The sequence below is a fragment of the Toxoplasma gondii genome, chromosome II (genome assembly GCF_000006565.2).
Source record: "Toxoplasma gondii ME49 chromosome II, whole genome shotgun sequence".
NCBI classification, from domain to species: Eukaryota; Apicomplexa; class Conoidasida; order Eucoccidiorida; family Sarcocystidae; genus Toxoplasma; species Toxoplasma gondii.
This window is the reverse complement of record NC_031469.1, coordinates 550,078-576,286: the sequence shown is the minus strand read 5'-3', so window position 1 is coordinate 576,286 and position 26,209 is coordinate 550,078. Positions and strand designations below refer to the sequence as shown.

Below are 26,209 nucleotides of genomic sequence, written 5' to 3'. Positions count from 1 at the left end.
GACAACTTCCTCGCTGCACACCGCTTTCTTTTCAGCTGCGTCTCTCTCGCTTTCCAACATCAGAGAATGTAGGCGCCTCTGACTTGCGCAGGTCGCCAGGACGTGGAACGAGGAGGCAAAGCCGGCTTCTCGCGTGCTTTGCCTTCGGATGCTGCGATCCTCGATATTCCGCAGTGTACATATATACAGCGGGGGGCATCGCAGTTGTCCAGGCCCTTTTCGGGTGCCGAGATTCGGTCTCGTGTTCTCCTCGTCCGCACATTGGAGGGCAGAGAGGTCCTCGTGAAAACGCGCGCCAATACTCCTGAGTGAGAGATGATGACTCTCGGTACGATGGTTCGGGTCACGCGAGCATCTGACTAGTCGTTTTCTCTCGCTGTGAACACCATCGGTAACACAGAATCCGTGTATTACGTCATTAACTCTCTCCTGCATTCAACTCTCCACGCCGCATGTTGATTCTCCAACGGGCCGGAGCGGCGACTTCGTATCTCCGCGTCTCAATTTTCATCCTCGTTCGGGCAAGACTACCTCACGACGCCTGCTGGGCTCTCTCAGCGTCCTCTTCTCGTTTCTCCTCTCCTTCCTTTCTCCGCTCCCTGGAGTCCTGAATCCTCCGTTCCCGACCTCCTGCGCCCCTCCTCAATTCTTTCTTCGTCTGCTTCTTCTCTCTCTCGTCTTCTGCCGGGTCTCGTATCCTTTCGCCTCTATAGCTTCCCTTCTCCCTCTCGTCTACCTTCTCTTTGTCTCCTTTCCGTGTTTTCCTCTCTCTATCTTCTCTTTTTTCTCCATCTGCGCTTTCCTCCATCCTCTCCGCTATCTTCCCTCCCATTCCTATGTTCATCGCCTCTCTTCTCGCTAGCTTCTGTGTGTCTACTCTCTGTCTTTTCTGTTCTTTTCTCTCTGAGACACGAGCGAAATGTCAGAGGAGAGTGGACGTGGAGGCACGACGGCGCTTCACGCGCCTTTGCCTGTGTTGGACGAGGAGTCTCTGTCGGTGTTGGAAAGGCGTCTGGAAGAAGAGTTGCATGTGCTCTTCTTCGACAGTCGTCCGGAGGCGAAGACGGCTGCAAATGCCTGGCTCCTCCAGTTTCAAGAGAATCCCGAGGCGTGGCAGGTGTCTAGACACCTCCTCTCGCAGCGTCTGTTACTGCCTCTCCAAGACGCGTCTGCCTCGCGCGACGGCGACGAGCAGCTCGTGATGGTCGCGGCGCAGACGCTTGCGTGGAAAGTTGTGCAGCAGCCACACCACCTGAGTCTGGAGGAGAAGAAACAACTCGCCTGCTTTCTTCTTCAGCTCGTGGTTTCTCTTCAGCAGGCGCAGGACGCCTGTCCGGCCCTCTCTGTCGCTGTCCTTTCGCGGCTCTCGGAGTGCATTGCTCACTGCATCATCCAGAGCGCTGCGGACGCCTCTGTATGGTCCTCGGCACTCCCCGACCTCCTCGAGTTCGCCCGCTTGCCTGGCAGCTCCTCAAACGACCTCGCCTCTCCTTCGTTCGGTCTCTTCTCTCTGACATGTTGTACGGCCGTCTGCGTCCTTGCGGCGCTCCCTGACGTCCTCAAAGGCCTCGATGCCCCCTCGCGCGGAGTGAGGCGCGTTGTGGAGACACCGCAGGCGCTGAGTTGCGAGAAACACTGGATAGCGGTCTTCGACCTCGCAGCAGATATCCTCGTGGCTGCGGCGCAGACGGCTCTTCCGGCTTCTGCGTCGGGCGGTGTCGCCCCCGCCCTCGCAGGCGCCTCTGCGCGGTCCGCGAACTCCGGAAGTCCCTCCGCTTCGCGCTACAGATCTCTCTGTGTCGAGGGCGCCCTGCAGCTTCTCGTCGCGTGGATGGGGCTCTGGGACGCGCCTCTTGCTCAGCACGCGACTCTCTGCCGCGCTCTTGCGCAGGTCACGCCGCTCCTAGCGAAGGAAGCTGCGCTCACCGACTGCCTGGTCGCGGCGCTTCCCAAACTGCCTACGTACATGCAGCTCTGGAGTCTCTCGGGGCCGCCTCAGAGCCTGCACCAGGCGCCCAAGAGTTCAAGCTGCAGCAGTCGGAGCCGCGCGCTCGAGGTCGGGCGTGAGGCCTCGTCGCCTGCTGGCACCCCAGGGGCCTGTGACCCCGCAGACACCTCCCAGCAAGTGCTTCGCGCCTGGATCGAGGGCGGCCTCCAGGCGACTGGCGGCGAGGGAGAACTTTGTGCCGCCGTGGTGACGCAGCTCGTTGCCTTCTCTGAGCTGTTGCGGCGGGGCGACGCGTGCGTCTCTGGAGCCTGGCAGGGCGACGAAGAGGGTGAGGAACTCGCGCTTCTTCTCCGCTGGGGCACCGTCGTCCAAACGCTCATCGAGGGCTTTCCGGGGCTGCTTCTGGGGGACTTCGGGGCCGCGTTCTCCGCAGTGCAGGCCGAAGTGAAGCCAGCGGTGAAGCCTGGAGCTCCGGAAACGCAGTCGGTGTGCGGCGACCTCCTCGTGCAGCTGTGGAGACGCCAGCCGCAGACTTGGCTCTGCGCGAGCAACGTATGGGGCGTGGTAAAGGAGCTCCGACGCGATCAGCTGCTGCCTCTGCCGATTCTTCGCCTTCTTCTGCAACGTCTAGCTCCGCCGTGTATCTCGAGCATGCTCCAGCACTGCCGGCGAGACAGCCCAGCCTGGGCAGCTGCGCCGGGTGATGCGCCGCTCCCGGAGACTGTGGAGGAGCGGCGGCTGTTTGTCGAGACAGCTGGAGATGTGGTGTGCGATGTCTTCTTCCTCTACGACGCCTGTGGCTCGGAAGACGGTCGCGAGTTCCTCCACTCTATCGCGCAGAGCATGCAGGCTGCTCTGCAGCAGCGAGACGCGGCGGGCGCCGAGGTTCTTCTCCTGCTCAGCGACTCCCTGGTCGAGGGATTGAACGGCATCCCTCTTCCGCTCGCGCCCCTCTTTCTCTGTCTTCCTGCTCTGCCGGACGACGACCCCGCCTGCGCTGCCGCGGCAGCGAAGATCTTGAAGAAGGCGGCGATTCACTTCACCGAGGAAGACCCGGAGTATGCAGGGCTGAACGCGCCGCCGACGACGACTTGCGCCGCCGCGCTCCTCACGCAGATCTGGACCGTTGCACTGCAGACGCTGCTGCGCCTGCTGCCCCTCGACCCGCCGCTCGTCGCGGACAGCATTCTTCAGCTAACCACCTGGGGCGGTCACCACCTGGGGGGGGGCGCAGAGCCGGACGAGGGCGAGGGTGCAGGGCCGAGCCGGAGCGGCGCCGTGGCTCTGCAGGAGCTCGAGTTGTTCTGCAAATTTGTCGAGGAGACGGCGCCGCAACAGAGCGCCCAGGTCGACGGCACACTGCACGCTGCGGCCGTGAAGCTCGTACTCACGTTCCCGCGCGCGGACGTCCCGCGCCTCTTCAACAGCAGCATGCGCGGGACCCGCCAGCTCCTCCAGAGGTGCTGCGTAGGCCTCGAGGCCGCAACGAAGGCCAGCGACTCTGCGGCGGCGGCGCAGGCCATGGCCGCGTGGCGAGGAGACGCCAGTCGCCTCATTCAGCGCCTCGAACTTTGTTGCTGGGCCCTCTGTGGCGGGCGCGTCTGCACCTCGCGCAACGGGTCGAGCGGCGCGACGGGGTGCGGCGTAAGCACGGGAGAAGACGACGAAAGCCAGGTAGTGCGCGCTGCCCTCGAGTGTTTCTTCATGGAAGACGACCTCTGGACACTTTGGCTGAATGTGATTCGCGGCGCCCTCCTGCTTCAGCCTCATCCTGTGGGGTCGCCGGGAGGCTCGCCTGCGCCCTTGTTTTCGCCCCTGACCCTCCCAGTAAACGCCGTGACGCGACAGCGCGTCCACCTCAGCGCCCTGGTCGTGGACTTGAAAGGGAAGGAGCCCCTGGAGGCGCCGCAGAGTAACGAGGCCGTACTTGCGGTGCTCGCGATCCGGTGCATGCGCCTGCTGCTCCGAGGGCTCGGTTCCAGCTTGACAGCGGCAACTCACGTCTGGCCGGCGGTCGCCGACCTCGTGGGCTCTGAGTTGGTCTCGAGCGCGGTCGCGCTCACGAGCCGCGCCGCGGCCCTCGCGCGACAACAGGCCGCGGAAGGCGCAACGGCCTCTGGGGCTTCCCGCCCCGGGTCGCTCTGCGCCCAAGCGGCCCTCCAGGCCTGTGGGGTGGTGGTTCTCGGAGACCTCCTTCGCATCGCCCGGGAGGCATGTCCCGGCGACGAGCGCGGTCCGGCGCATGCAGACGACGCGCGTGCGCCGCAGGGCCGGCAGCTGCTTCAGGCTGTGAAGATGTGGGCATCTCAGCGCCTCAGGCAGATCACCTCGCTGTTCGTGGACCTCGGACGGCTCCTGACCCCTCAGCAGAACATCTTCGACATCTACGCGCCCTTCCTCGACTTCCTGCTCGCGTACGCAGCCGCCGCGCCAGGCGTCCAGGCCTTGACAGGCAGCGCGAGCAAGGGCGGGGCTCTGGGGTGCGTAGGGATTCGTGAGTTCCGCCGCGGGACCGGCGGGGACCGCGAAGAGAAGGGCGACGGCGGTGCATGCAGCGAGTTGGAAACTCGCACGGGCGGCGTCCTTGGCCCCAGCGATATGTTCTGCCAAGTCGACGTCTTTGAAATCACGCTGCAGCTTTGCGTGGAGACGGTCCGCCAGTCTCAAGACGCAGATGTCGCGCGTCAGGCGATTCTCTACTGCCACGCGTGCAGCACCTGTGGGGCTCTGCAGGTCGACCGCGTCGTCGCAAAGCGCCTGCCAGAGATCGTCGCCGCGACGTTGGAAAACCTCCACTGCTGGGGTCTCGAAAATCTCTCAGTCCTTTGGAAGGCCTTCGCGCTCTGGAGCGAGAGATACGACCAAGTGTTCCTTGCGACCACCTCTCAGTGGCTCACAAACACGAATGCGCCATCAAGTGAGTTTCGAGAACGGCCTGAGTCACAGGGATTCGTTCCGAACGAGTTATCGTGAAACACTTGAGGCAATTCGATGAAAACGATCAATCCTAGGATGCAATCGATCCATGCGTTTATCTGTTTCCCTCTGTTTTCTCTATCGCTTTGTCCTGCGGCCTATCTATGTAAATTTCGCCATGTCTATCTGTTTTTATGTCTCTCTACGCGATAATATTTCTGCTCAAAAAGATCGCGAGGCATTTTGGTGTGACCAACTGACGGATTGGAAGGATTGTGTTCTCTGTGGTACTTCGAAGTCCAAGCGCTGCATGAGGAAAGGTTTTCAGGGTTGTGCTTCTCTGAATGCGCGTTCCGTTGTCGACTTTGCTTCGTGGAGACACTGGGTTTTTTATAGAAGGGCAACAGCTGAACTCCCTGGTGTGCCGAGCGCGAGAGTCAGTTCCGCTGCGACTGGGAACGACCTTAAAGAGTCTGTTTGGTGCTCAGAAAATGTGTGGCCTCGCCAACGACCAAGCATTTTGCGCCGAATCTGCACACACGCGTTTTTGAGCGTTTCGACGCGGTTGAAAGATCTCTGGTTTCCAGTCTTTCTGCAGAGACGGTTTTTGTTCAGTGTGTGTTGTTTTCAGCTATCGAAGCGACGAGAGGGCGCGCGAATGCGTCGGCGCCTTCTCGACTGCGCGAAATGGATCTGGCACAAAAGGAAATTGTTTTTTGCTGCTTCCGAAGTTTCCGCGGAGCTCGCATGCGGCAACTGCTCCAAGATCTGTGCTTGATCGCGAGCGGGAGTATCGTCCCCAGTGATGCACTGGTGGCGTACGAGTATGCTCTCCAGAGTGACCAGTGCAAGCAAACGGGGCGAGTAGGCCCGGGCATGGCGCAAGGCGCCAACCCGTCGGTGATTGAAATATCGTGAGGGTATCTGTCTTGGTGGGTAAAAATGCTGAGGATATTGTGCCCTCGAAGACGTCTGTCTAAGCAGGCCCTTGGCAGCTGTGGAAAGCGGTAAATGTCTCTGCACTCCGCTGTCGGTGGTTTCTTAAAACTCTGGACTTTGCATCGAAACCAAGCAATGACGGCGAGTTGTGGAGTAAAGTGTCAAATACCTGGATCCGGGGTGGTGAGGGAGTTTCTAAGCTTTGGAGAAGATCACATTTCTTGGGCGTTTTTCACAGAGTGTCTAAGCTTTGGGAGCAGGTCACATTTTTCTGACAAAGTCGTTTGTTCAGCCGGCTTAGTGACCTAAAACCCATATGAAGAGGGTGGCAGCGGTGACGCTCGCCGAGGAAAAAGGTGCGGCAGTCATCGAACCAAAAGCCAATTGGAAAGAGAAAATCCTTTCAAGTATGGTAGACAATTACATTTGTGTTGGTACAGAATGTCAGATCTAATACTGGTTATCTGAGGTAAAGGGCACAGGACTGAACTGCGGATTGGCTTCGTGCCCAAAGCAGCACCGCAGCGAGGAAGCGCGATCGATGTCGGTATTGTGAAAGCTGACTTACGCGTGTTTATCTAATTAAACGCCAAATCCAGATAGTGCGAACTGGATTCAAGGATCTATAGCTTAGGCCATGTGTCGCTAGCGGCCAACATCTCTTATCCACGTGATATATCGAAAACAAGGAGCTCAGAAAAGTTGGTGAAAGGAAGAGGGGCGGACTGGGTCGCGATTAGCTTGTGCACAGAGCATCCCGGCGGTCTACGAAGTTGTCGAGTTACTCCTCGTATCGGCTTGAGAAAACATGCGCAGTCCTGACTTGTAAAATGCTCTTGAGAATGTTTTGGCGATGAAACATTACAGCGATTCTAGTGCTTAACTTCAAGACCCGCAGGACAGGCGCTAGAAGTGTGCCGGTGAGAGTTCTATGTTTCCCACATTCCTCTCTTTAGGAACGCGGGCATTGTCAGAGTCCGTCAGCCTTTGTTATCATTAGAAGTTGGTGAAAACCGCTAACCGGTTCCTACGTGGTGTTTGGTGGAGTGACAAGTTGCCGACGGAGTTGCGTCAACATAGGACGGAATCCCTTGCCGGCGAAGTGCGAAGCATCGATCCCAACGGTCGTCGGTATTGCCAGAACCTCTGCACAGACACAAAGGAATTCCATTGTTGAATCAGACAACACACAGACAGAAGCGCTTCTTCGGTTCCATTTTTGCGCCTTTCGTGGGTGGTACTGTGGAGGGGAGTTGTTTGTTATACTCGTTGCAGGTAGATCGCTTAAACGCCGTCGGTACGAAATCAGCAACCAGCGCTTACATATGTCATACAGTCTGCCGATTTCCTGCAGCAAACGAGCTAGTTTTCACGCACCTAATGAGCATGCCATTAATAGCGGCAAACTGAGCGTCTTCGTGGGAGATGGAGTCTGTCACGAGACCTGGAAGAAGGCAGCACACAACACCCAGGCTGTTTCTTGTGTGTTGCGACTACTGGTCAAAACGTCACAGAGAGGTATTTTGCATCTGACCAGGGTACTCTGCTGAATACCACGGGGTATTTGTTCTGCTCACACAGGGCGTCCGTTTCAAAGAGACCTTGTGAAATGGCACTCTGCAACTCCACTAGATGAAAAAATATTTTGAGCCCAAGTGCTGGAGAAGCCGTACTGCAAAGGGTGTTCGAGTCACGAACGGAAAGCAGCACATTGAGACATCTGACAGTGTTTGTTTACTGCCGATTGTCAATCTTTATTTACTTCTTAAGAGCCCTTACACATCGTGCGGTTTTGTCGGCGTTCCCTGGCAGTGAATTCTTCCGTCGCTGTAAATTTGCGTTTGTTGAACAGTTGCTCTCTGCATTCAGAGCATTCGAAATTCGGTAGCGCATTTGATTATGTGTCTTACGAAATACAGCTGAACATCGGCTCTCGCGAAAGGTAGAACGCATCGATGCATTGCCGGGTTAAATACTACTCAAGAAGCATCGAAAGCGCAGTGTGCTCACAGGATGTATTTATGCAAATGTGTTTTGTGCTTGGATGAATGAACAGCCCCGAATCCGGGTGAGATCTAGAAAAAGCAACCACTGAATACTTGGACACGATCGCGATAACCAGCGAGCCACATATATGCATCGACCCTTTGGAATGCTAGTCGATTTTGCAACCGCTTGTTTTATGTCCTTACAGGATTTCTGCCGCCTTAGAATTGTACATTACCCGTGGCTGTCTTCGGGAGGATCGGCCATTGTCTCCTACTGCAAAGCACACAAGGACAAGAACGAAGTATGCCGTAGCGAGACTTACCAGTACAAAACCCAGTGGTGCTTTTCCAGCGCAAAGTTGAAACGCAATGCAGCTCAATTTCAATTTGGAACAGTCTTTAAGGACTCAAATAGAGGTGGAAGAAAGTCCTGCCGTGACAGGGTAAAGCATGAGTCTCATCAAAATACAGTAGGTCATTAGTGAAGGCAAGACTGGAATGGCAGAAGGTGGCTTCCATGCCTCCCTAGCAATGCTGCTCTGCCGTCAGGATGCTGGGATAGACGCACCGCAGCTTCCATACCGTATTTGGCGAACGTGGCGTCGAACACGTTTATCGAAGTCTTTCAAAATCAGTCTGCATCCCAACAAACATCACGGACGCATGTATCTTATAATTTCCATGACTAATGAACTGTGACAAAGAAAGGGTAACACCATGAATCCTAATCGCTATTAAAACTACAACTGGCTAATTACTGAACGGTAACGTAACAGTGAAGTTGCCGTCACAGTCAACCTCGACCCACCCAAACTCTCTGCCAACATATTGACTTCTTTGTAGAGTTCTATCAAGAGAAAAAGGGAGATATCGTCTACTCGAAGTAAACAGCGGCATTAGAGGCAGGGATATTGGTTGCTCTTGTTTGCAGTATCGATAGTAAGCGATTCACTTACTGCTGAATATCGGCAAATTTCATTCTGCCGTTCGCATCCTGAGGAGCACTCTCCAACAGCTTCCTTAGCGTAGTTTCTGAAGGTGTAGGATTGTGAGTGAAGAACACGAGACCTAACACATGACCTGTCATTGTGGTTGTCACACGTTATGTATGTATATATATGTATACCGAGCAAGATGGTGAGATGGTCTGCCTACTGCACGGCAGAAAGCTGCAGAGAAAGACTGGCAACGGTACGTCGGTGATACGGCAGAAGCGTCAAAGGTGAAGAACGAAGAATCCCTCATGAAGCCTGTAACTGTGAGAAGCTACAGTGCTGCTCCGGGGTTATGACCAGACGTACTCTTCAGAGTCTTGGTACGGGAAAACTGCGAAAGCTTTATAGTGCTCTAACCTGTAAAGGTGTCCTTCTCGACCCTTGCCTGGAGATCCTCTGTGTGCATGGAACCATCGCTGGTTCTCTGCATCACATTTTACAAAGTGGAAACAGCAAGACTATGAGCGTGATTTTACAGAGCCTGGTGCCAAATTGGACTACGCTGCAGCCACGAGTTATTGACCTGGATGTGAAAGTTTGAGTACAGAGTACCATTTGGCATGCAACAGCAGAAATACATGCATTTGTCATGGAAGGAAGGCCGTTGCGCCACTTTGCGTAGGTACGTAACGTTGCTAGACAAATTAAAAATAGCTATATTCAGCTGCTTTCGAGTCCATAGACGACGCTGGTGCTGATCAAACACGTAAAGTTGTCCTGCAGACAAATGATGGAGGTCTTTTTCACTGACTTGTAAACCCAGAGTCTATCGTAGCGAGGAATCTAAAACGGAGTGGTCTTTCCGACATTGCGTACAAGGTGCCCTAAATGCTGCGATCGGCTTCCACTGCGACCCCAAAGAAAAGTTCGTTTTTCAGAAAGCGCCATCCAGTGCAGCTTGGGCAGCGTGTGCGTACGAGAGGACTTGACAAATATGAGAAACTAACTTGTTCCTCAGCAAATTTGAGTTCAAGAAGAGGGGCAGATAACGCCACCCCTGAAAAGGAAGGCATGCTGTTGGTGAGCATCTTACCTCGAACATCTGTTTGAGAGCTTTCTGTTTTGAATGAAGAGAAAATGGGCCAAAGACAACACGAAGAGGCGCGACTGCAGACGAAAATGAAGATCGTGGGTGTTTCGGTTTTCCCAGGTCAGGCATCGGAGCTCCTCGATATACCGAGCAGTAAGTGATGCAGTGTTTGGAAAGTAGCGAAAGGCAGTGAACTGAAAGTCTAGCGGGCGGCTTTTGCTATGCACATGTGTATCCCTGTATGTGGGTAAACTGCTGTGTCATTTGTGACTGAGTTTGCGAAGGGCTAGGGGGGAGGCTGCCGGGACAGTATCTTCGAATCTCTCTATGCTAGATAACAGTCGCAGCGAGAAGGCGTATGAATGTGAACAGAGAGGACTCTCACTTTGTAAATGTCCGTCATCATGACCCGAATCTCAGCATTCGTGACTGAGTGCCTTCCAAAATGGCCTGCGCAATGTTCATCCCACAGCATTCGCTGATCCGCGTTTTTACACTTCTACGCCAAGCACCATGGCATGTCTTTCCGCCTGGAACGGGTGATGGTTTCTTCGCATAGACTGTGGGAGCAAACATTCGATCGTATCAAATTGTTTCGAAATAGATGCGCCGTTCCCGCCTGGTCGTCGCAGGAGTAACCTCACACCCTTTCTGAACTTTCGATTGGCGTTCAAGTCAGGTTTCTATAAATAGCTTAAGGGTCTCTCGAATGGAGGGCGACGCATGGAACATGTAGTCGCAGCTAGTTACAATGTGGAGGCAAACACCGAAAGGGTAGAGGGCGCCCACTTGCTCACCAGCTCTCATTTTGCCGTGCTCATCGATGTTTCCATAAAATCCGAGTATATACAAACGCCCGAGGGCCCTGGGATGAATCAGATTTCTCGGAAAGACGAACTCCGTGAGCGCCTCCCAGCTTATACTATCTGGCGCCTTGAATGCCTCCGCAGCGGTTTTACCCTGCTTTTTCCCGGCGAGTGAGCCAGTCGCCGCCCTAGCCGACGCAGCGATGGCCTGAGCCATTTCCTCTGCCCTAGAAACCCAAGAATATGACCTCTTGGGAACTTTCAGGAAGTTTTTCGATTCCTGGACGTCCAAACGAAAGCAGTTCACGCAAATGGACACTGGGTACACGTGGGGTCGTTTTAAAAGAGATGAGAAGGGCTGAAGAAGCTGAAATGCTGGAGCGTCCATTCGTTCCACAGCATTGACAGCGGTGTCCTTGACCCTGTCGTAGCCTTACCGAAAAACACGACTGAGCATAGCTCGCTTTCACAGCTTATGACAGGTATTTGGGTGAGACTGCGTGTGTGGATGTCGTGGTGTCAAGGGTCTTTTCCTCACGAACAACCCAAACAATGGGAAATGAGCTCCATTGGCTTGCCTGTGTGTATTTCGAAGACTGGGCAAGCTATCACAGCCGAGTCGGTGACAACAAAACATGCGAACAGAGAGATGCGTCGCAGCCCGAACGTTTGATGAGTGCATGCAGTCAAGCCCCACGCCAGAAGCGTCCATTTCATGGTGGACGGAGATGCGTGAACGAAGCTGTCGGCATGGTGGTAACGACAGTTATCGAGGAACTTTGGGTTTCCCAGAACGCCCGCGTCTCCGCTAGGAAGGGAGTCACGGCTGATGTAGAGGCTACGGGCCGTTCTGGAAGCGACACAGGAACTCCAATGTAGCAGCCAGCCGACCAACAGACAAATGGAACAGTTCTACAGATTGCTTTTGTGTTGCGCAGTCACCAGTGAACATAGTTATTTCTACGGACGTGCTTTCGTCGCATTCTCGTTCCTTCGCATCCACGAAGAATCAAGCAGAAAGTGCGTGACCATGGATACCTCTGCACAACGCACAGGCAGTCTCAATGCTGATAAAAAGGGCTTATTCGTACGCTAGCTTGATTGTGAAATGTTCCTAATAAGCGGGATATCGTTGAGCTCGCTTGTGCATAACGTTGCTTCGGCAAGAGGAAGGAGAGCAGAGAACAACAACTCTTCAGCCGTGAAGTCATACGAAGCTCTTCGCCGCCTGGGTTTGCCATTTTTTGACAGTAAAATGTGCCAGGCGGCTGGTGTTGGGTAACGGACGAACCAGCTCGCCGACAACACACTTTGGATTCGGTCCACATGCGCTTTTGTTGTTCAAGGAGCATTTTCACTGCAGTGTACAGCAGCTTCACCTCACGCTGTTTAAACACGTCTGCAGCAGCGACCTTCACCATCGAATTACTGGTGCTGTTTCCAGGCGGCAGCACGAACCTGGTGGCACATAGGCGAGGTAACTCATGATGCTGATTGCTGGGGCATCACCTCACGCTTGGAAAGATCATGAAGAGGTGTCTTGATCAGAAGGATGAGATGGCTCACACATTTGCTCACGGTGCTTTTGTTGGCTTGTCAGTCTACACGGTAACGCGGTGACGGAGCGCACCTTCCTCTGGAAAAGACCGCCCTAAGACTAACTCTGTGTGAAATGGAAGGAATCATCTGGCTGCGAAAACAAATGACGCATAAACGCCAAAGAAACAACCAACACAGGGCGCCACCAGCTTGGCTGCTACCGGACAATCGTGGTCATCGCCACGCTTTCCTTTATCTACACTGGAGGAATCGAGAACTCCTTTGGTAAAAAGAGTGGTGTACTTTCGACCGAAGATCCAGCATCGATGCTACTACTGTCAGTGCCGAAATCTGCCCGTTAACGAAGCACATTACAATCATAATTTGAAGTGGACACGTGGGGAGTTCGTCAAGAGATCGTATTTCTTTGCAGCGTCTCTTATGGCAAACTTTTAGGGCCCGTACCGGAGACGACGCGCTCGCGCCTTTTTGAGGGGGCCGGGTGCATTGGCACGGGACGTTGCACTTCTCGCTCGTCCGCGCCAAGTCAATTGTGATCCGCTGGTAGGATACCTCGCGCTCAAAAGTCCACGTTATGATGATAATTGGAAACTAAATGAGGGTGGGCACTCGTCGTTTCGGTTATCCACATAGCAGTGTTTTTCGTTCTCTCGATTTTCGGTGGTGTTTCTTCACTGGTTGTCTTGCCACCGGGATCCGAAGACATCCGCGGGCTGGCTCGAGCCAAGATCTGCGCCGGGTGGCGGACCCGTTTGAAAATGGGCAAACTGCGTATTAACAGTTTTGACTGATGACATCCCATTCCACTCATGCGTACTGAAGTTTGTCTATGTCCATATTTCTGGCACATGGAAGCGAATGCAAGGCAGGTTGTGACATGCCGGCAGCCGTGTCTGCCACGCCGCATGCAGCCACGGCTCGAAGTATGTAAATGACCAAAACTTCCAGGATTCCCTCAAAAGGGGTTTGTTTCCTGTCACACATGCACGCGGAATGAGGAGGAACAAGCCGCCGGGGCAGGCGGCCTCCGTACAGGGGCGGTCTGCCTACCTTCGTCTGACCGGTACAGCTTGTTTCCTGCTTTTCCTCGCCGTCGTGAAAGCGCACCTTCACATCTCGGTTGCAATGCAGGCACCACAGTCGGCCGAAATTAACCAGCAACCTCTAGCCGGGATACGCGGCGCATTCACTCCCGAGAATGCTCAGACCGCTTCAAAAAGACCACGGGCCCCTTCGACACAACAACAGTCAACAACGCTTCATACGTGGAGTGGGTTGGCTCTCTTGGACGCCAAATTTCCTGGCTCTTTCGTCCAGACGACACTTGGTGAGATTTCTAACTTCCATACTCCTTTCAGATAGGTTCGTCGTGTCAGTGGGAGCCACCAAAAGCTTGCGGCAAGCATCAATCTTGAACATGACAATGAACTTTGTAGTGTGAGGAAGCGTCCGCTGCCGCGTATCCGGAATCGTGATTTTCTGTTTGCTGCGCCCTCTCATGAAATCACAACTACATCATGATCCTTCCTTATCGTGTGGCATTTTGACGACCAACAACATCGTGTGGTAGTCAACATTTTGGAAGCGACTCTACACTTGCCTGCCTTCCAGAAACTGCACAGAAGCAGATCAAAGAATAACGAAATTATATGAACCAGAAGCCTGCTTAGTTCTGTATTCATGTATCACCATGTCTTCAAAGTGGTTTGTCTGCTCAAGTCTCCAAGTATGACAAGGCGAGAACGTAAACCCATTTCCAACCAAATATTCAAACTCTTTCCATCGACTGAGACCCCGCCCAAGTTTTGCTCCACGCGGTCGGCTTGGGGTCTGGAAAACTGCATTAATTTCTTGTTCAAAGTACCCCCCGCACTGCTGCTTGAATTTCGTAGGTGGTCGTCGCCGTCGCCCCCAGAACCGGGGAAACGTTAAGCGCAGAGGTCGCGGAAAGAGAAAACGCAGGCGCGCTAAGCCCCGTAGAAGGCACTCTCCGAATAGAAAAAACGGTAGGTACAACAGGCACACATCTCTTCTCTTTGATCCAGTCAAGCCCTAAAAAGGCAACGCGACCGCAGGCGCACTGGCCAGTCCCACCAGCACCGGGAGTCAGGGTGGAAAACCGGTGAGACGAAATACAACGTGGCGTGGACATTCCATCCTTTGACTGCGCCTAATGAAAGCACGTGCATGGATAAATTGATCATCCTTTTAGGGACAGGTAATTCTGGTTACATTTCTGCATTATAGTTCAGGGGGGAAGTCACGAACTGACTGGCGCGCCGGGCGGCGGTCAGTGGCGGCCCGAAAACGTTTGACCGTCTTTGCGAGGAGGACGGAACAATCGTCTCTCGCGCCTTTCGTGTATTCAGTTTCGGTTCTGGCACCGACGATCGACACGGGTGCGCTTTTGGGACATTGTCTGTGTGCACCAGGAAACGCATCCATGCGGACTCAACCGTCCAATGCGCTACGTGCATTCTGTGCAGGTGTGACAGAGAGAAAACAGGGAAGAACGCGCCGTCAGAGAACCCAGGCGAAAGAGGATAGAACGGAGGAACATGACCTCGAGGGACGCCACCGAAAAAGCGAGAAACCGGAATCCCATCTGACACATGGCGACCAAGAGAACGTCATGAACAGAGGACGCACACCCGACGCGCGCAGTAGCCGCAACACGCACACCTCTCGAAGCACCAGCCCAGAGGGACGAACAGAAGAGAGAAAGAAAATTCCCGAGGAAAGCGACGCCCGCGAAACACACAATTCCGACGAACACGGCAAACCTTCCGAAACGAAGCCCCGCAAGAAGCAACATCACCAGCAGCACGATGACGCCGAAGGCAAGACGGAGAAGGACAAACAGGTTGCGGGGCACGAAGGAAGCGATGTCGGGGGACACGGAGGCCATGGTGAGGGTGCGGACCACCATGCCGGCGGGGAAGACAAGCATCAGAGATCCAAGAAGAAGCGCCACAAAAAGAAGAAGAAACATCACCACCAGCCTCACGATGACGCCGAAGGCAAGACGGAGAAGGACAAACAGGTTGCGGGGCACGAAGGAAGCGATGTCGGGGGACACGGAGGCCATGGTGAGGGTGCGGACCACCATGCCGGCGGGGAAGACAAGCATCAGAGATCCAAGAAGAAGCGCCACAAAAAGAAGAAGAAACATCACCACCAGCCTCACGATGACGCCGAAGGCAAGACGGAGAAGGACAAACAGGTTGCGGGGCACGAAGGAAGCGATGTCGGGGGACACGGAGGCCATGGTGAGGGTGTGGACCGCCATGCCGGCGGGGAAGACAAGCATCAGAGATCCAAGAAGAAGCGCCACAAAAAGAAGAAGAAACATCACCACCAGCCTCACGATGACGCCGAAGGCAAGACGGAGAAGGACAAACAGGTTGCGGGGCACGAAGGAAGCGATGTCGGGGGACACGGAGGCCATGGTGAGGGTGTGGACCGCCATGCCGGCGGGGAAGACAAGCATCAGAGATCCAAGAAGAAGCGCCACAAAAAGAAGAAGAAACATCACCACCAGCCTCACGATGACGCCGAAGGCAAGACGGAGAAGGACAAACAGGTTGCGGGGCACGAAGGAAGCGATGTCGGGGGACACGGAGGCCATGGTGAGGGTGCGGACCACCATGCCGGCGGGGAAGACAAGCATCAGAGATCCAAAACGAAGCGCCACAAAAAGAAGAAGAAACATCACCACCAGCCTCACGATGACGCCGACGGCAAGACGGAGAAGGACAAACAGGTTGCGGGGCACGAAGGAAGCGATGTCGGGGGACACGGAGGCCATGGTGAGGGTGAGGACCACCATGCCGGCGGGGAAGACAAGCATCAGAGATCCAAGAAGAAGCGCCACAAGAAGAAGAAGAAACATCACCACCAGCCGCACGATGACGCCGAAGGCAAGACGGAGAAGGACAAACAGGTTGCGGGGCACGAAGGAAGCGATGTCGGGGGACACGGAGGCCATGGTGAGGGTGAGGACAAGGAGTCTGGCACCCCCACCAGCGAGGAGCGTAGTAGAGGTCGCCGTCGTCGCAGAAGGAAGAGGCACCAGCACACGAGTTCAGATGGTGCCAAAGGTAAGGAGGAGAAGGCGACGCAGGTTGACGGTCGCGCAGAGCCCCATGTCGGGGGATATGGGGACCATGGGGAGGGTGAGGATAAGGGAGAAGGTGAGGGGAAAAGACCCCGGCGTTCCAGGAGACGGCGCAGAAGGAAGGGCGGTCACGGGGGCAATGAGCATTCAACAAAAGGTGATGGGCAGGAAGTTGGGGGCACCGCAGATCGTGCGGGACACGGGAATGAGCCTAAGAAAGCCCTGGCCGATGCAGGCACAGGAGGCATGCACAGCCATGGGGGCAGAGAAGACAAGCATCCTGGGGGAGAACACAAAGATGCTTACGAAAAGAAAGAAACTGGAGACCATGCAGGTCAAGATAGAAGCATCAAAAGTCATTCGCCCAGTGGCTCTTCTGACGGATCCAGTCCCGCTCACAAGGGTAAGCCTGTAGAGGCCGAGAGCCACTTTGAAAGAAGTGACGATGCTGTCAATGCATGTGTATTTGTGGAAGTGCCTTCTCTGGGCACGGAATCGTGGAAGTGCATCGATGAGGTATCCCGTTTGAGCTTTTTGGCACCCGCTTCGAGATGTTCTTTCCCTGTTTCTTTGTTGAAGGTAATCGAGTGGTGGCAGATCTAGCATGTCTATGACACGTGGAAGTTCGTGCATCGGCAATAGCGCTACGTTTTCGTGGGAAAGCTAAAGGGTTTTTCCCAAACTACCGCCCCAACTGCATATGTGCTTCGGCTTTGCTGCATTGCTTGCCAGGATCGCCGGCGTCAGCCGCAAAAGATCAGCAGTCGACAACCGATCAAAAACATCCCCAAGAACAGAAGTCAGATGAACACAAGCATACAAACCAAGGGTCGTCTCATGAGCATCGCGAGTCTGGACACCACGGTTCATCTCAGGAGCATCGCGAATCTGGACACCACGGTTCATCTCAGGAGCATCGCGAATCTGGACACCACGGTTCATCTCAGGAGCATCGCGAATCTGGGCACCACGGGTCGTCTCAGGAGCATCGCGAATCTGGGCACCACGGTTCATCTCAGGAGCATCGCGAATCTGGGCACCACGGGTCGTCTCAGGAGCATCGCGAATCTGTGCACCACGGGTCATCTCAGGAGCACCACAGCGAGCACCAGCAGTCTGTGCATCCACATCACGGGCACCAGAACTCGCTCCAGGAGTCCGGACACCATCAGGGGTCGTCCCATGGACACCTGAACCAGCAACACCAGTCTGTGCACTTCCACGATTCTTCTCCGGTGAGCCATAGCCAACCTCAACCGATGCAGTTCCCATCCTTCCCCTCTCCTTCTCTAACCTCTCCTCCTCCGCCATCACCAGTCTTGCCTTCACCATCTCTACCACCTCCAGCTCAACTCTCGCCGGTGTCGCCCCAGGCAAGTCCAGTGGCTCCGCCCGTGCAAACTCCGGCGCCAATGGCGAGTCCTGCGTGGGAGACAGCTCCCTCGCAAGGGGCAGCTGCCCCTGCAGCCCTGCCTCAAGCGTCTCGGCCACAGGGAGCGGAGAGGGATGAAGAGTTACCTAGTGTGCGCGGGAGGCCCCTAGAGGACAGGAACTTTGACGAGGATGAGACAAAGGAAGGGAAGCAAGCCCCGAGAAGGGGTGCAGCAAGAGATGACGATGAAAATGATGATGACGACGACGAGCGAGAGAAGGACGATTCCAAGGATAAGGACGATGATTACGACAAAGATGAAGACAATTCCAAGAATAAACCCGGCCCCGAGGATAAAGACGATGATGACAATGATGACAAAGATAAAGACAACTCTAAGGGTAAAGAAGACTCCGGGGATAAAGACGACGATGATGACGATAAAGATGAAAGTGATGCCAAGAATAAACGTGGCCCCGGGGATAAAGACGACGATGACAATGATGACAAAGATAAAGACAACTCTAAGGGTAAAGAAGAGTCCGGGGATAAAGACGACGATGATGACGATAAAGATGAAAGTGATGCCAAGAATAAACGTGGCTCCGGGGATAAAGACGATGATGATGGAGACAATGACGATGACGACTCCCAGGACAAACGCCAGTCCCGGGGTAAGGAACAAACTATAAAGCGAAAGGGAGATTCTCGAGATGACAATGATGACTCCGGGGACGATGATGATTCCCCAGATGGGGGGTTGTCTGGAGTGGCAGGATCCCCAGGGAAAACAGGAATCGAAGGCAGGAAAGGGACGCCTCAGGTGAGAGGGACTGCTCCAGCGACAGGGACATCGCCGGTGAACGCAGGGCTTCAAGGGACAGGCTCGCCTCGACAGAATCAGACGCCGCTCGTGCAACATAGAGGCCAAAATTCCATGGCGGGCACAATGTCGGCGTTGCGCGAGAAGGCGATGATCTGTAAGTCATAAGAGCTGTCTCGCCATCTGGATAACCCTGACTAGAGTGAGAATCAGTTCTCACGGTTCAAACATGGGACTCGATTCCTGCGAAACGCCACGTCAGCTAGGCAGTGAAATTCCATGCATGCATCACACTATAGAACGTGGGCAGTACAGGAAACACAGCAACAGAGACAGTTTTAGGGTACGAATTGAGGCTCTTGCTCACACCGTCAGGGGAGCTTGTGCTTTCGAATGCCTCAGTTGACGCATGTGACCGGTATAATGTGTTTTGCGTGGTGTTTTATTTGCTGTATTTGGGACCGAAACCTCGTTAATCTATGCAGTCTTTTCCATGCAACGCGTGAGTAAAATCCCGTTTCCTATCAGAGCCTCTCGACGCAAGTGCCCCCCGCTGCAGACTTGCGTAGCTGAAATGACAAATGATACCAACCTGTCTGTTCCTGTCCTCATTTTGCAGTGGACATGGGCCACGATGAGGATGCTGATGGTGACGACGACGATGATGACGATGATGACGACGGAGACGTGGAGGATTATGGTGATGATGACGATGATGACGAGATAAACAAAAGTAAGTTCATTTTTAGTTAGCAAGAACATCACGTGGTGGTGTGGACTGATCCAGTCTCAACGTCTTTCCGTAAGGCATTTGGGACTTTGCGCGAGGCAGGGTAAGGCACAAATTGATCAGTTCTCTCGATGAAATGCAGTTCTGGGACAGGAGGCAATATCAGATCAGGACTCGGCCGGACGCCATACGCGATGCATATGTAGTTTCTATTCGATGGGTACCCATGGAACGTTGAGCCCCCGCAGCCGCATCAGCTTGGAACAAGCCTCTGTAGGCACCAGTTACGACAGAATCTCCAGAAACGCTCGATAATCCGAACCGACTGACGGTGTCTGCCTCTGCCTTACAGAGAAAAGTGTCCACCACTCCAAATCTCAAAGTAAGTGGCGAAACCAGAAACGCGAATTTCTTTACAGAGACCATACATTGACCAGCTTTCGTTTTATGGATGCGATGCGGACTCTGCTGTAAATGAACAGTCAAAAGATGCCGAGTTTGTGGCCTTATGTAGCTGGTGGAGATCTAGAGTGAAGTAAAAGGGTTTTGTTACAGTCAGCGTAGCCTGTATTGAATGACTTGACATCGCGTGTTGTGGACCGGCAAGGACGCGAAACGTGAGAGAAAGTATTGGCCGTGATCCGATATGTTATTCATTTTGAGGGACTGAAGGAGCAAGTATATAGGCAACGCACGTTGCCTAGAACACCGCTTTTGTGCGGGCTGTGTGACACACCCTCTTTTAATTGATATGCGGACTAGCACTTTCGTGGCGGTACCCAACTGAGAAAAGTGACTTTGCGGCTCCGGCGAAGACTTTCAAGTTCTCGAGCCTTCTGTTTTTGGCTTTTATTCTTCGGATGAATCATGGGGAAGCTCTGTATTCGCGGGAGTATCGAGGCGGCACTTTAGATTCTGTACAATAGGGCTCTTAGTTTGAATTGTAGGGTCACGAGGGGTTATCTGAACACCGTACACAGCCCTGACGATACTTTTCTCTGTTGTTGACACTTGAGGTTGTTTGACGGTTGGATACGTTCCAGAGGTTCAAACCAAGTTGGAAACATTTCGTATGTTCCGCCGCTGCAGAAAAATCTTCGGGTCACGGCACCTCCTCCCGTCGTGGTAAGATTCATTTGCAGTAGTCACAGGGGCATATTGAAGAACGCATCGTCCTCTCTAGCCCTGTCGATTCAGTATCGGCGGGTTGCTTGAGACGTCGCTTCAGGAGATAATATGATAGACTTTACCAAAATCACTGTGCAACAATTCTCCACTCCTATATGAGGCGGGCGTCTGGGCAAAACCATGGTAGTCTGCTGCGATAGACACCCAAGGAAGCGGTGGTCTGTTCTGTATAATGGAGATTTTGGTATCCTAAATAAGGAGAAAGCAATGCCCTTGAAGTGTCGACGCATCCGGCTAAAGGAATAGTTCAAAACTGGCTTGTGTCGGTTCCATGATATCGTGTGAGTGTGTGTGCGTGTGTGCGTCGGCGCCAGGTCGCAAGTGATATCGCGTTGGCAAAGCCTTGCCAGAGAAGCAAACGTAAGCTTCAGCGTTCTAGCACCTGAGTCTGAGTTGCCCCCCGATCGAAATTTTTCAGTTGGACACACGAGTCACACAAAGCTGGCTCGTAGGAGTCAATAGAGCGACAGAAGGATCGATTTGTACCTGGTCTCCATCATGCGACAACACGCACCGCAATATGCCTGATAACAGATGCTCGTTACGGACTCACGGAAAGGCAGAAAGCAACGCATGTTCGTGGCATGTCGGCACAGTGCCCGTTCTGAACCGGCGTCCTACACAATAGTCAGCTTGCAATCGTTGACCGATGCTACAGCAGGCGCCAGAGGTATTCCCGCTTGCCTCCGTTGTTTGATATTTGCAGGGAAGTGTAATGCAGTTTTTTAAGACTGAGGGAACTCCTGAACGAGTGAGGCCACTGTTACCGTCTCGCTCCAGCTGTAGGATTCCGACCTTCTCCGCTGCGTACGAGGCATTCCGACACTGTGACACCAACGTGACCACGGTCCGTGTTACCAAGGCGGGAGTCTCTGGTGGTTTTGTTCGGATTTCCAAACAAATAAATTAAACCACTAATTGGACCAGTGCTCTGAGCATCGCTTCACATGGAAGTCACGTGATCTTTCCCTGAATGTGGCGTAGCTCATTGGCTTCGCGTCTGAGGTGGAAAGTGGAATACTGTTGCAAAAACAGCAGGAAAAGCAACAGAATCCAACCATAGAATCAAAGTTTCAACTGGGCCCCAACTTCCCCATCCCCCGACGTCAAAAAGTTCCGGGACCGAAAGAGCTCGTGTGGAAGCAAAACTGTCCTTGAATGCTGGGTCACGAGGCTCCTGTATGAAGCATCGACCCGGTTCTGCTTGAGAAACGTGCTGTTTCAGCGCTCTGCTTTGTACCGACAGCATCTTACTTTTCTTTCCGGAAGCTTGCCCCCTCATTGTCCGCAGGGGTCGTCAGGAAAGCTCTCCTTCCTGGAAAATGTCTGCTAGCGCCGGCTGCCCAATTCCTACAGTGATACGTTTCCTGTAACACCTTTGGAGAACCAAGTATCAATGGTGCGAAACTCTCAGTACCGGCTGCTCTTCTTTAATAGTTTTATTTCGAGGAAGTGTCGTGTTCTTCTCCTTCCTCTGCTGAACAGAGGTTCTGCATCATTGTGTCACAGCTTACACAGTTTCGACTGCGGAGGGGGGAACACTGCATCAAAGTCGACCTCGCTGTCCCGGGTGGTATTCTCGTGGCAGCAGGTTGAGTGAATGCGTGGGCTAGTTGCCACAAGGATATATGCAAGTGGAATGCCGTCTGCCTCCTGTCCAAGTGAGGGAGAGGCACTATAAAGCAGGAGGGGAGGCGATTATGTTGGACATCAGGCATGACTCACCCGCCGTTTTTTGCCTCTGCTCTGCCTACCTTCCTGGGATCTCTGTGACATGCTTCCCTCAGGAATTCGTTTTTCTTCACTGTCGCACGCATTAACAACCCTCTCTGCTGTCCAAGACGGAAGCGCGTTTTTCCCTGCGTGTCCATGTTTGCTGTGGCCACATACAGTACTGCGCCCCAAATTCTTCCGCAAGCAAACAGACAATGTTTGAACCCTCTGGGGATCAGGTCGCCTACTGAGGTAACGCGCTCAACGTCGCTAAAGCTCAGTGCGCTAACGTAATCTGAGCAGGCACGGCATACGCAACCGGTTCCCAGTGCCACTGTCTTAAAAAAACACTTCGAAGACTGACAATGCAATGAAGAAACGTGCATTTCTTTGTGGGATCAAACGGTGCCTCACACTACAGACGGGTCGTTTCTGAAATGGAACATTTGGAAATGAACGCAGCAACAGCCGTGGAAGTCCAGAACGGCCACCACTAACGGCTGTCAATTGGGTATGCCTTCCACTGTTGAAGTGAAAGTGGTATTACCCCCACCTTGGAAACAAGCACCTGCGCAGTCACCCTATGGCCGTCTTATAGACATTACCCATGTGAGAGGGCAGGTGCTCAGTCAATTAGTTCTCTGGCCGTCGACCACCCCGTTTTGAGGTCACAGTCTCGCCCACTCGCATGCTGACAGATTCCACGGTCCCTCCTCCACTGAAAATCTTGCCGATCCCGCAACGAGGACCGCGTTTCAGCTAACGTTGACGTCTGTGAGACATGCACGATTCGTAGACTCTGGTGGGGAACCCGAGCATTCTGCGGGACCCCAGAACGACTGCAGTAGTTTGACCGCGAATTCTTCGCCAATGACAGCCCACCTCGCCCATAAAATGGCACAACATACACTTAAACGACGTCAAAATTGTATGGTGGGATTGACACCCACCTGTAGAGAAGGAATGGTGGGGTTCGTTCCTGGATCAGAACCTCCGAAAGCAGGTTGTTTCCTTCCCTCACACAACTGTCACATTCCCTGTTTTGTGATGGTCCATACCCGTTCGTAGTGAGGTTTACGGCCAAAAAGCGCACGCAGACTGAACGGGACGAACTGCACGTGTTGGGCATTGACACGGCACCGCATCGATGACGCACACACTGACCAGGTGTATGTCCACACCGCGGAACGAAGGAGCCTAGGACCGTGTACGCCTCATTACACGAAGATATGTGTATTTCTGTTGTTTTTAACGGGCCAAGGCCGTCGCTGGTCACGACATGCTGACTTCAGCCGGTTGCTTTCCCGCGTCGTTTAGAGGAGTGAACCCGGGAAAATTCGGCGTTAGTGACCCTCCAACAGGCCTCTGCATTTCGAGGAATCTGCAGCCTCTGCCGGCTGCTGTTACGCGCCTTGTTCGCTTCCTGAGAATTTCCCTGGTTGTCCGATGAAGCACGCTTCTTCTGTTCCCGATGTTCGCAGTTCTGACGGGCAAGTGGGCCCCGTTCTTGCCGTTCTCAGCGCTTGCAGTTTCGCAGAAAACTCGCTCTCCCCATTTTCAGCACACCAGGATTAAGCCACTCTTTTTGGCTGCGGCAGCGGTTGCTAGAAGGCAACCCCCCAAGAATGAGTGTGCGGCTCGTTCCTCCCCCCCAGGCTTGTTGCTGCGTCTTGTCCCCATCTCCCATGGATTTCTTGTCTTTTCTCACGGTTTTCACCTCCCTCACTTGTCGGTGTTTGCTCGTCGTCCCCTGATTTCTCGCCACTTCTTCCTGTCTCTCCCTTCCCGTACTGGACGAGGCAGCTCCACACTGCGCAGGGCGCCGTGTGCGACTTGAAGAGCATCCCCTTTCTTGATTTCGGGACACACAGAGCCCCCTTTCTTTTCTACTCCATTAAGAAGTTCGCTCCGTAAATAATTCTTTTGAGCAAGCTTAAACTGCTTCCGTTCCTCTTTTTTGCTTCCCTCCCGTCCGTCTCTCCCGTCCGCTTCTCTCGACATCCCAGGGTACGCGGTGTTTTTCCAGGTGTTTCATCGCAGCTAACGAAGCGCTCTTTTTCAACCGTCCCCCTTTCCTTAGGGCAGCTTCTTCTCGTCTCGCCTAGGTAGATTATTGGTCTCGTTTCCTCATTTTTGACCACACCCTCTCCACGGTTTTAAAACGTACCCACTCAGCGCCGTCAAGAGAAGACACGTGGTTCCCCTTTTGTCGTCTCTTCCTGTGCTTCTGTGTTCTTCTCATCCTGGTGCATCCGGCTGCAAGGCGCCGGTCCGCTTCGACTTCGGGCATACCAGTGACGGGTGAGTTTTCCTATCGTCTTCGGGGAAAAAACGGTTCAACCACCCTGCTGGTTTCTCAGGCGTTTCAGAGGAAAGAGAGCCGTTGCTGCTCTCTAAACAACGACTCCTTCCGTGCAGTTCCTTGACCACCCGAGCTGAGACAACGCAGTTGAAAATGTTGGGTGTCTCCACCTCTGCCCTTCTTTCCTCTCTGTTCTAAGGGTTTCTTTGCTTCGCGCATCTGTCTCCGTCTTCCTTTTTTCCTCTCTTGTCTCTCTTCCCCGTCTCCTCCACTCCAAGACTTCTCTCAAGTCTCTTCCCTTTTTGCTTCCGCTTCCCCCGTCGGTGCCCTCTATAGCGCCCTGCATTCTCCTCTCGTCTCTTCTTCGTCCTTTCCTCTGCTCACCTGCGGAGATTCTTTTCCCGTCCTTCTCTCCTTCCTCTTCTCGCTTTTCTTGAAAGATGGCGTCTTCGGAGGAGGGCGCGCCACCTATCGAGGCGAAGATGGAGATGAAGCGCGAGCCTGATGCGGAGCCGCCTTCGGTCCCCGCGGCTAGCCTCGCTGCGCCTGAGGAGAAAGTAGTGCCGAACGGGGCGTCTCCTACAGTCCCTGTGAAGACACAGGAAGCGAAGGAAGAAGGCCGAGGTGGCGCGCGAACTGTGGCCATTGACGGCGGTGACGTGAAGGAGAAACTCGACAGACTCTTCAGTTACTGGGACAGCTGCTACGGCGTCGAGGGAGACTCCTGGCATGGCGTCGACGCGTTTGTCATTCTCGTCGGCAAAGCCAGTGAAGAGGAAGAAGGAAAGGCAGAGCAAATGCAGTAAGCGGACGGAACGTGGAACCGTGCCTGTGCCTGAGGATCAGCGGGCACTGTCTGGGGTTGGGAAGAGTTCTTTGCTTGCTCTGAATCTGAGTCGTTGTGTTCTCTAGAAACACGGATTCCGAGTCGTCGTCTGTGTTTCGTTCTCTGCCTTTCTCGGGGCCCTCGATTTTCGTCTGCTTCTCGCCTCGATTGCCTTTCCTTGTTTCTGGAAAGTCTTCTGTCGGATGGTAAGGTCCAGGACTTTTCCCCTATCTCTTCAGCAGTTTTCAAGCGTGTACAGCGGCCAAAAGAACTGTTCTGTCTCTGGTAACAGAGCTTGTCGTCAGTTGTTTATGTGTACTGTGCAGTCTATAGAATGCGGCTCTATGCTTCCGGTGATGAGAGATCTTTTCAGTGTCACCTTGTGCGTTATGTCGCGTTGAGGACATACCTTGGACCAGACGATAAGTCGCATGCGCATGCATCACGTGCCTTTGTCACTTAAATGCGCTTCGGATCCCCGCAAACTCTGTTGTATGTCTCCTGTTCGGATCTCTATTTTCCTTCTCTTTTTCGCCTCTTGCCTGCTTTTGAAATCCTCTTTTCTGTTAGCTCGGCGCACTTCCTCTCTTCTTTCCCGGCCTTCCCCAACTTCTGTCTTGCGCTGAGGTCTTTGTCTTCAGAATGTGGCTGACGGGCTTCCAGTTTCCAGAGACCCTCTTTGTCTTTACTCGCACCGGCGAGTGGTGGGTGTTGACGAGTCCAAAGAAGCTGGAACACTTGCGACAAGTTGAGAGTTGCCGCGAGGGAATTTTTCTTCTTTCGCGCGCTGACGGGCTTCCAGAAGCAATGGAGAAGATCCATCAAGCCATTGGCCGCGCCGCCGCTGCAGCTGGGAAGAACGCAGACGAGGTAAACAGAAAAGTCGGTCTGGGAAGTGATTTTGTTTTAAGGACCCCCGTTCAGTGGCGTGTGGTATTTGCATTCAGGGACTCCTG

General features: G+C 53.8%; 4 protein-coding genes across 4 annotated transcripts in view; 3 read left to right on the top strand and 1 right to left on the bottom strand.

Moving 5' to 3' along the window:
- The first annotated feature begins 32 nt into the window (after positions 1–32).
- TGME49_221690 (hypothetical protein) lies at positions 33–6,769 on the top strand. The gene is made up of 2 exons (XM_002369957.2): positions 33–4,865; positions 5,496–6,769. The coding sequence occupies exons 1-2, from the start codon at positions 920–922 to the stop codon at positions 5,780–5,782; spliced, it is 4,233 nt and encodes a 1,410-aa protein (XP_002369998.1). The 5' UTR covers positions 33–919; the 3' UTR covers positions 5,783–6,769.
- On the bottom strand, positions 6,261–12,590 carry TGME49_221685 (hypothetical protein). Its single transcript, XM_018779935.1, has 10 exons — positions 10,614–12,590; positions 10,202–10,266; positions 9,820–9,843; positions 9,144–9,210; positions 8,748–8,823; positions 8,360–8,427; positions 7,996–8,065; positions 7,583–7,662; positions 7,181–7,247; positions 6,261–6,949 (listed from the first exon to the last, which is right to left on the bottom strand). Exons 1-10 carry the CDS (start codon positions 11,008–11,010, stop codon positions 6,820–6,822), a joined length of 1,044 nt encoding a protein of 347 aa, XP_018638283.1. The 5' UTR covers positions 11,011–12,590; the 3' UTR covers positions 6,261–6,819.
- On the top strand, positions 10,985–23,561 carry TGME49_221675 (hypothetical protein). Its single transcript, XM_002369956.2, has 9 exons — positions 10,985–13,509; positions 14,075–14,188; positions 14,669–16,702; positions 17,032–18,651; positions 19,114–19,227; positions 19,577–19,606; positions 20,314–20,349; positions 20,727–20,772; positions 21,119–23,561. Exons 1-8 carry the CDS (start codon positions 13,176–13,178, stop codon positions 20,735–20,737), a joined length of 4,293 nt encoding a protein of 1,430 aa, XP_002369997.2. The 5' UTR covers positions 10,985–13,175; the 3' UTR covers positions 20,738–20,772; positions 21,119–23,561.
- Positions 23,210–26,209, top strand: part of FACT140 (transcriptional elongation factor FACT140) — a 16,066-nt gene continuing 13,066 nt past the window's right edge. The window contains exons 1-2 of the mRNA XM_002369955.2: positions 23,210–25,229; positions 25,895–26,123. Of these exons, the coding sequence (XP_002369996.1) occupies positions 24,868–25,229; positions 25,895–26,123 (591 nt within the window). The 5' untranslated portion in view covers positions 23,210–24,867. The remainder of the gene's footprint in view (positions 25,230–25,894; positions 26,124–26,209) is intronic.

Bases quoted from the DNA above. Each gene is read 5' to 3' on its own strand.
- TGME49_221690 (XM_002369957.2), top strand. From the start codon at position 920: ATGTCAGAGGAGAGTGGACGTGGAGGCACGACGGCGCTTCACGCGCCT. The intron at 4,866-5,495 runs GTGAGTTTCGAG...TGTTGTTTTCAG, and splicing joins AAACACGAATGCGCCATCAA to CTATCGAAGCGACGAGAGGG.
- TGME49_221685 (XM_018779935.1), bottom strand. From the start codon at position 11,010: ATGGACGCTCCAGCATTTCAGCTTCTTCAGCCCTTCTCATCTCTTTTA. The intron at 9,844-10,201 runs GTGAGAGTCCTC...CATTCAAAACAG, and splicing joins TGATGACGGACATTTACAAA to AAAGCTCTCAAACAGATGTT. The intron at 6,950-7,180 runs GTGCGTGAAAAC...GTGTCTGTGCAG, and splicing joins ATTAATGGCATGCTCATTAG to AGGTTCTGGCAATACCGACG.
- TGME49_221675 (XM_002369956.2), top strand. From the start codon at position 13,176: ATGAGGAGGAACAAGCCGCCGGGGCAGGCGGCCTCCGTACAGGGGCGG. The intron at 16,703-17,031 runs GTAAGCCTGTAG...ATTGCTTGCCAG, and splicing joins ATCCAGTCCCGCTCACAAGG to GATCGCCGGCGTCAGCCGCA. The intron at 18,652-19,113 runs GTAAGTCATAAG...CTCATTTTGCAG, and splicing joins GCGCGAGAAGGCGATGATCT to TGGACATGGGCCACGATGAG.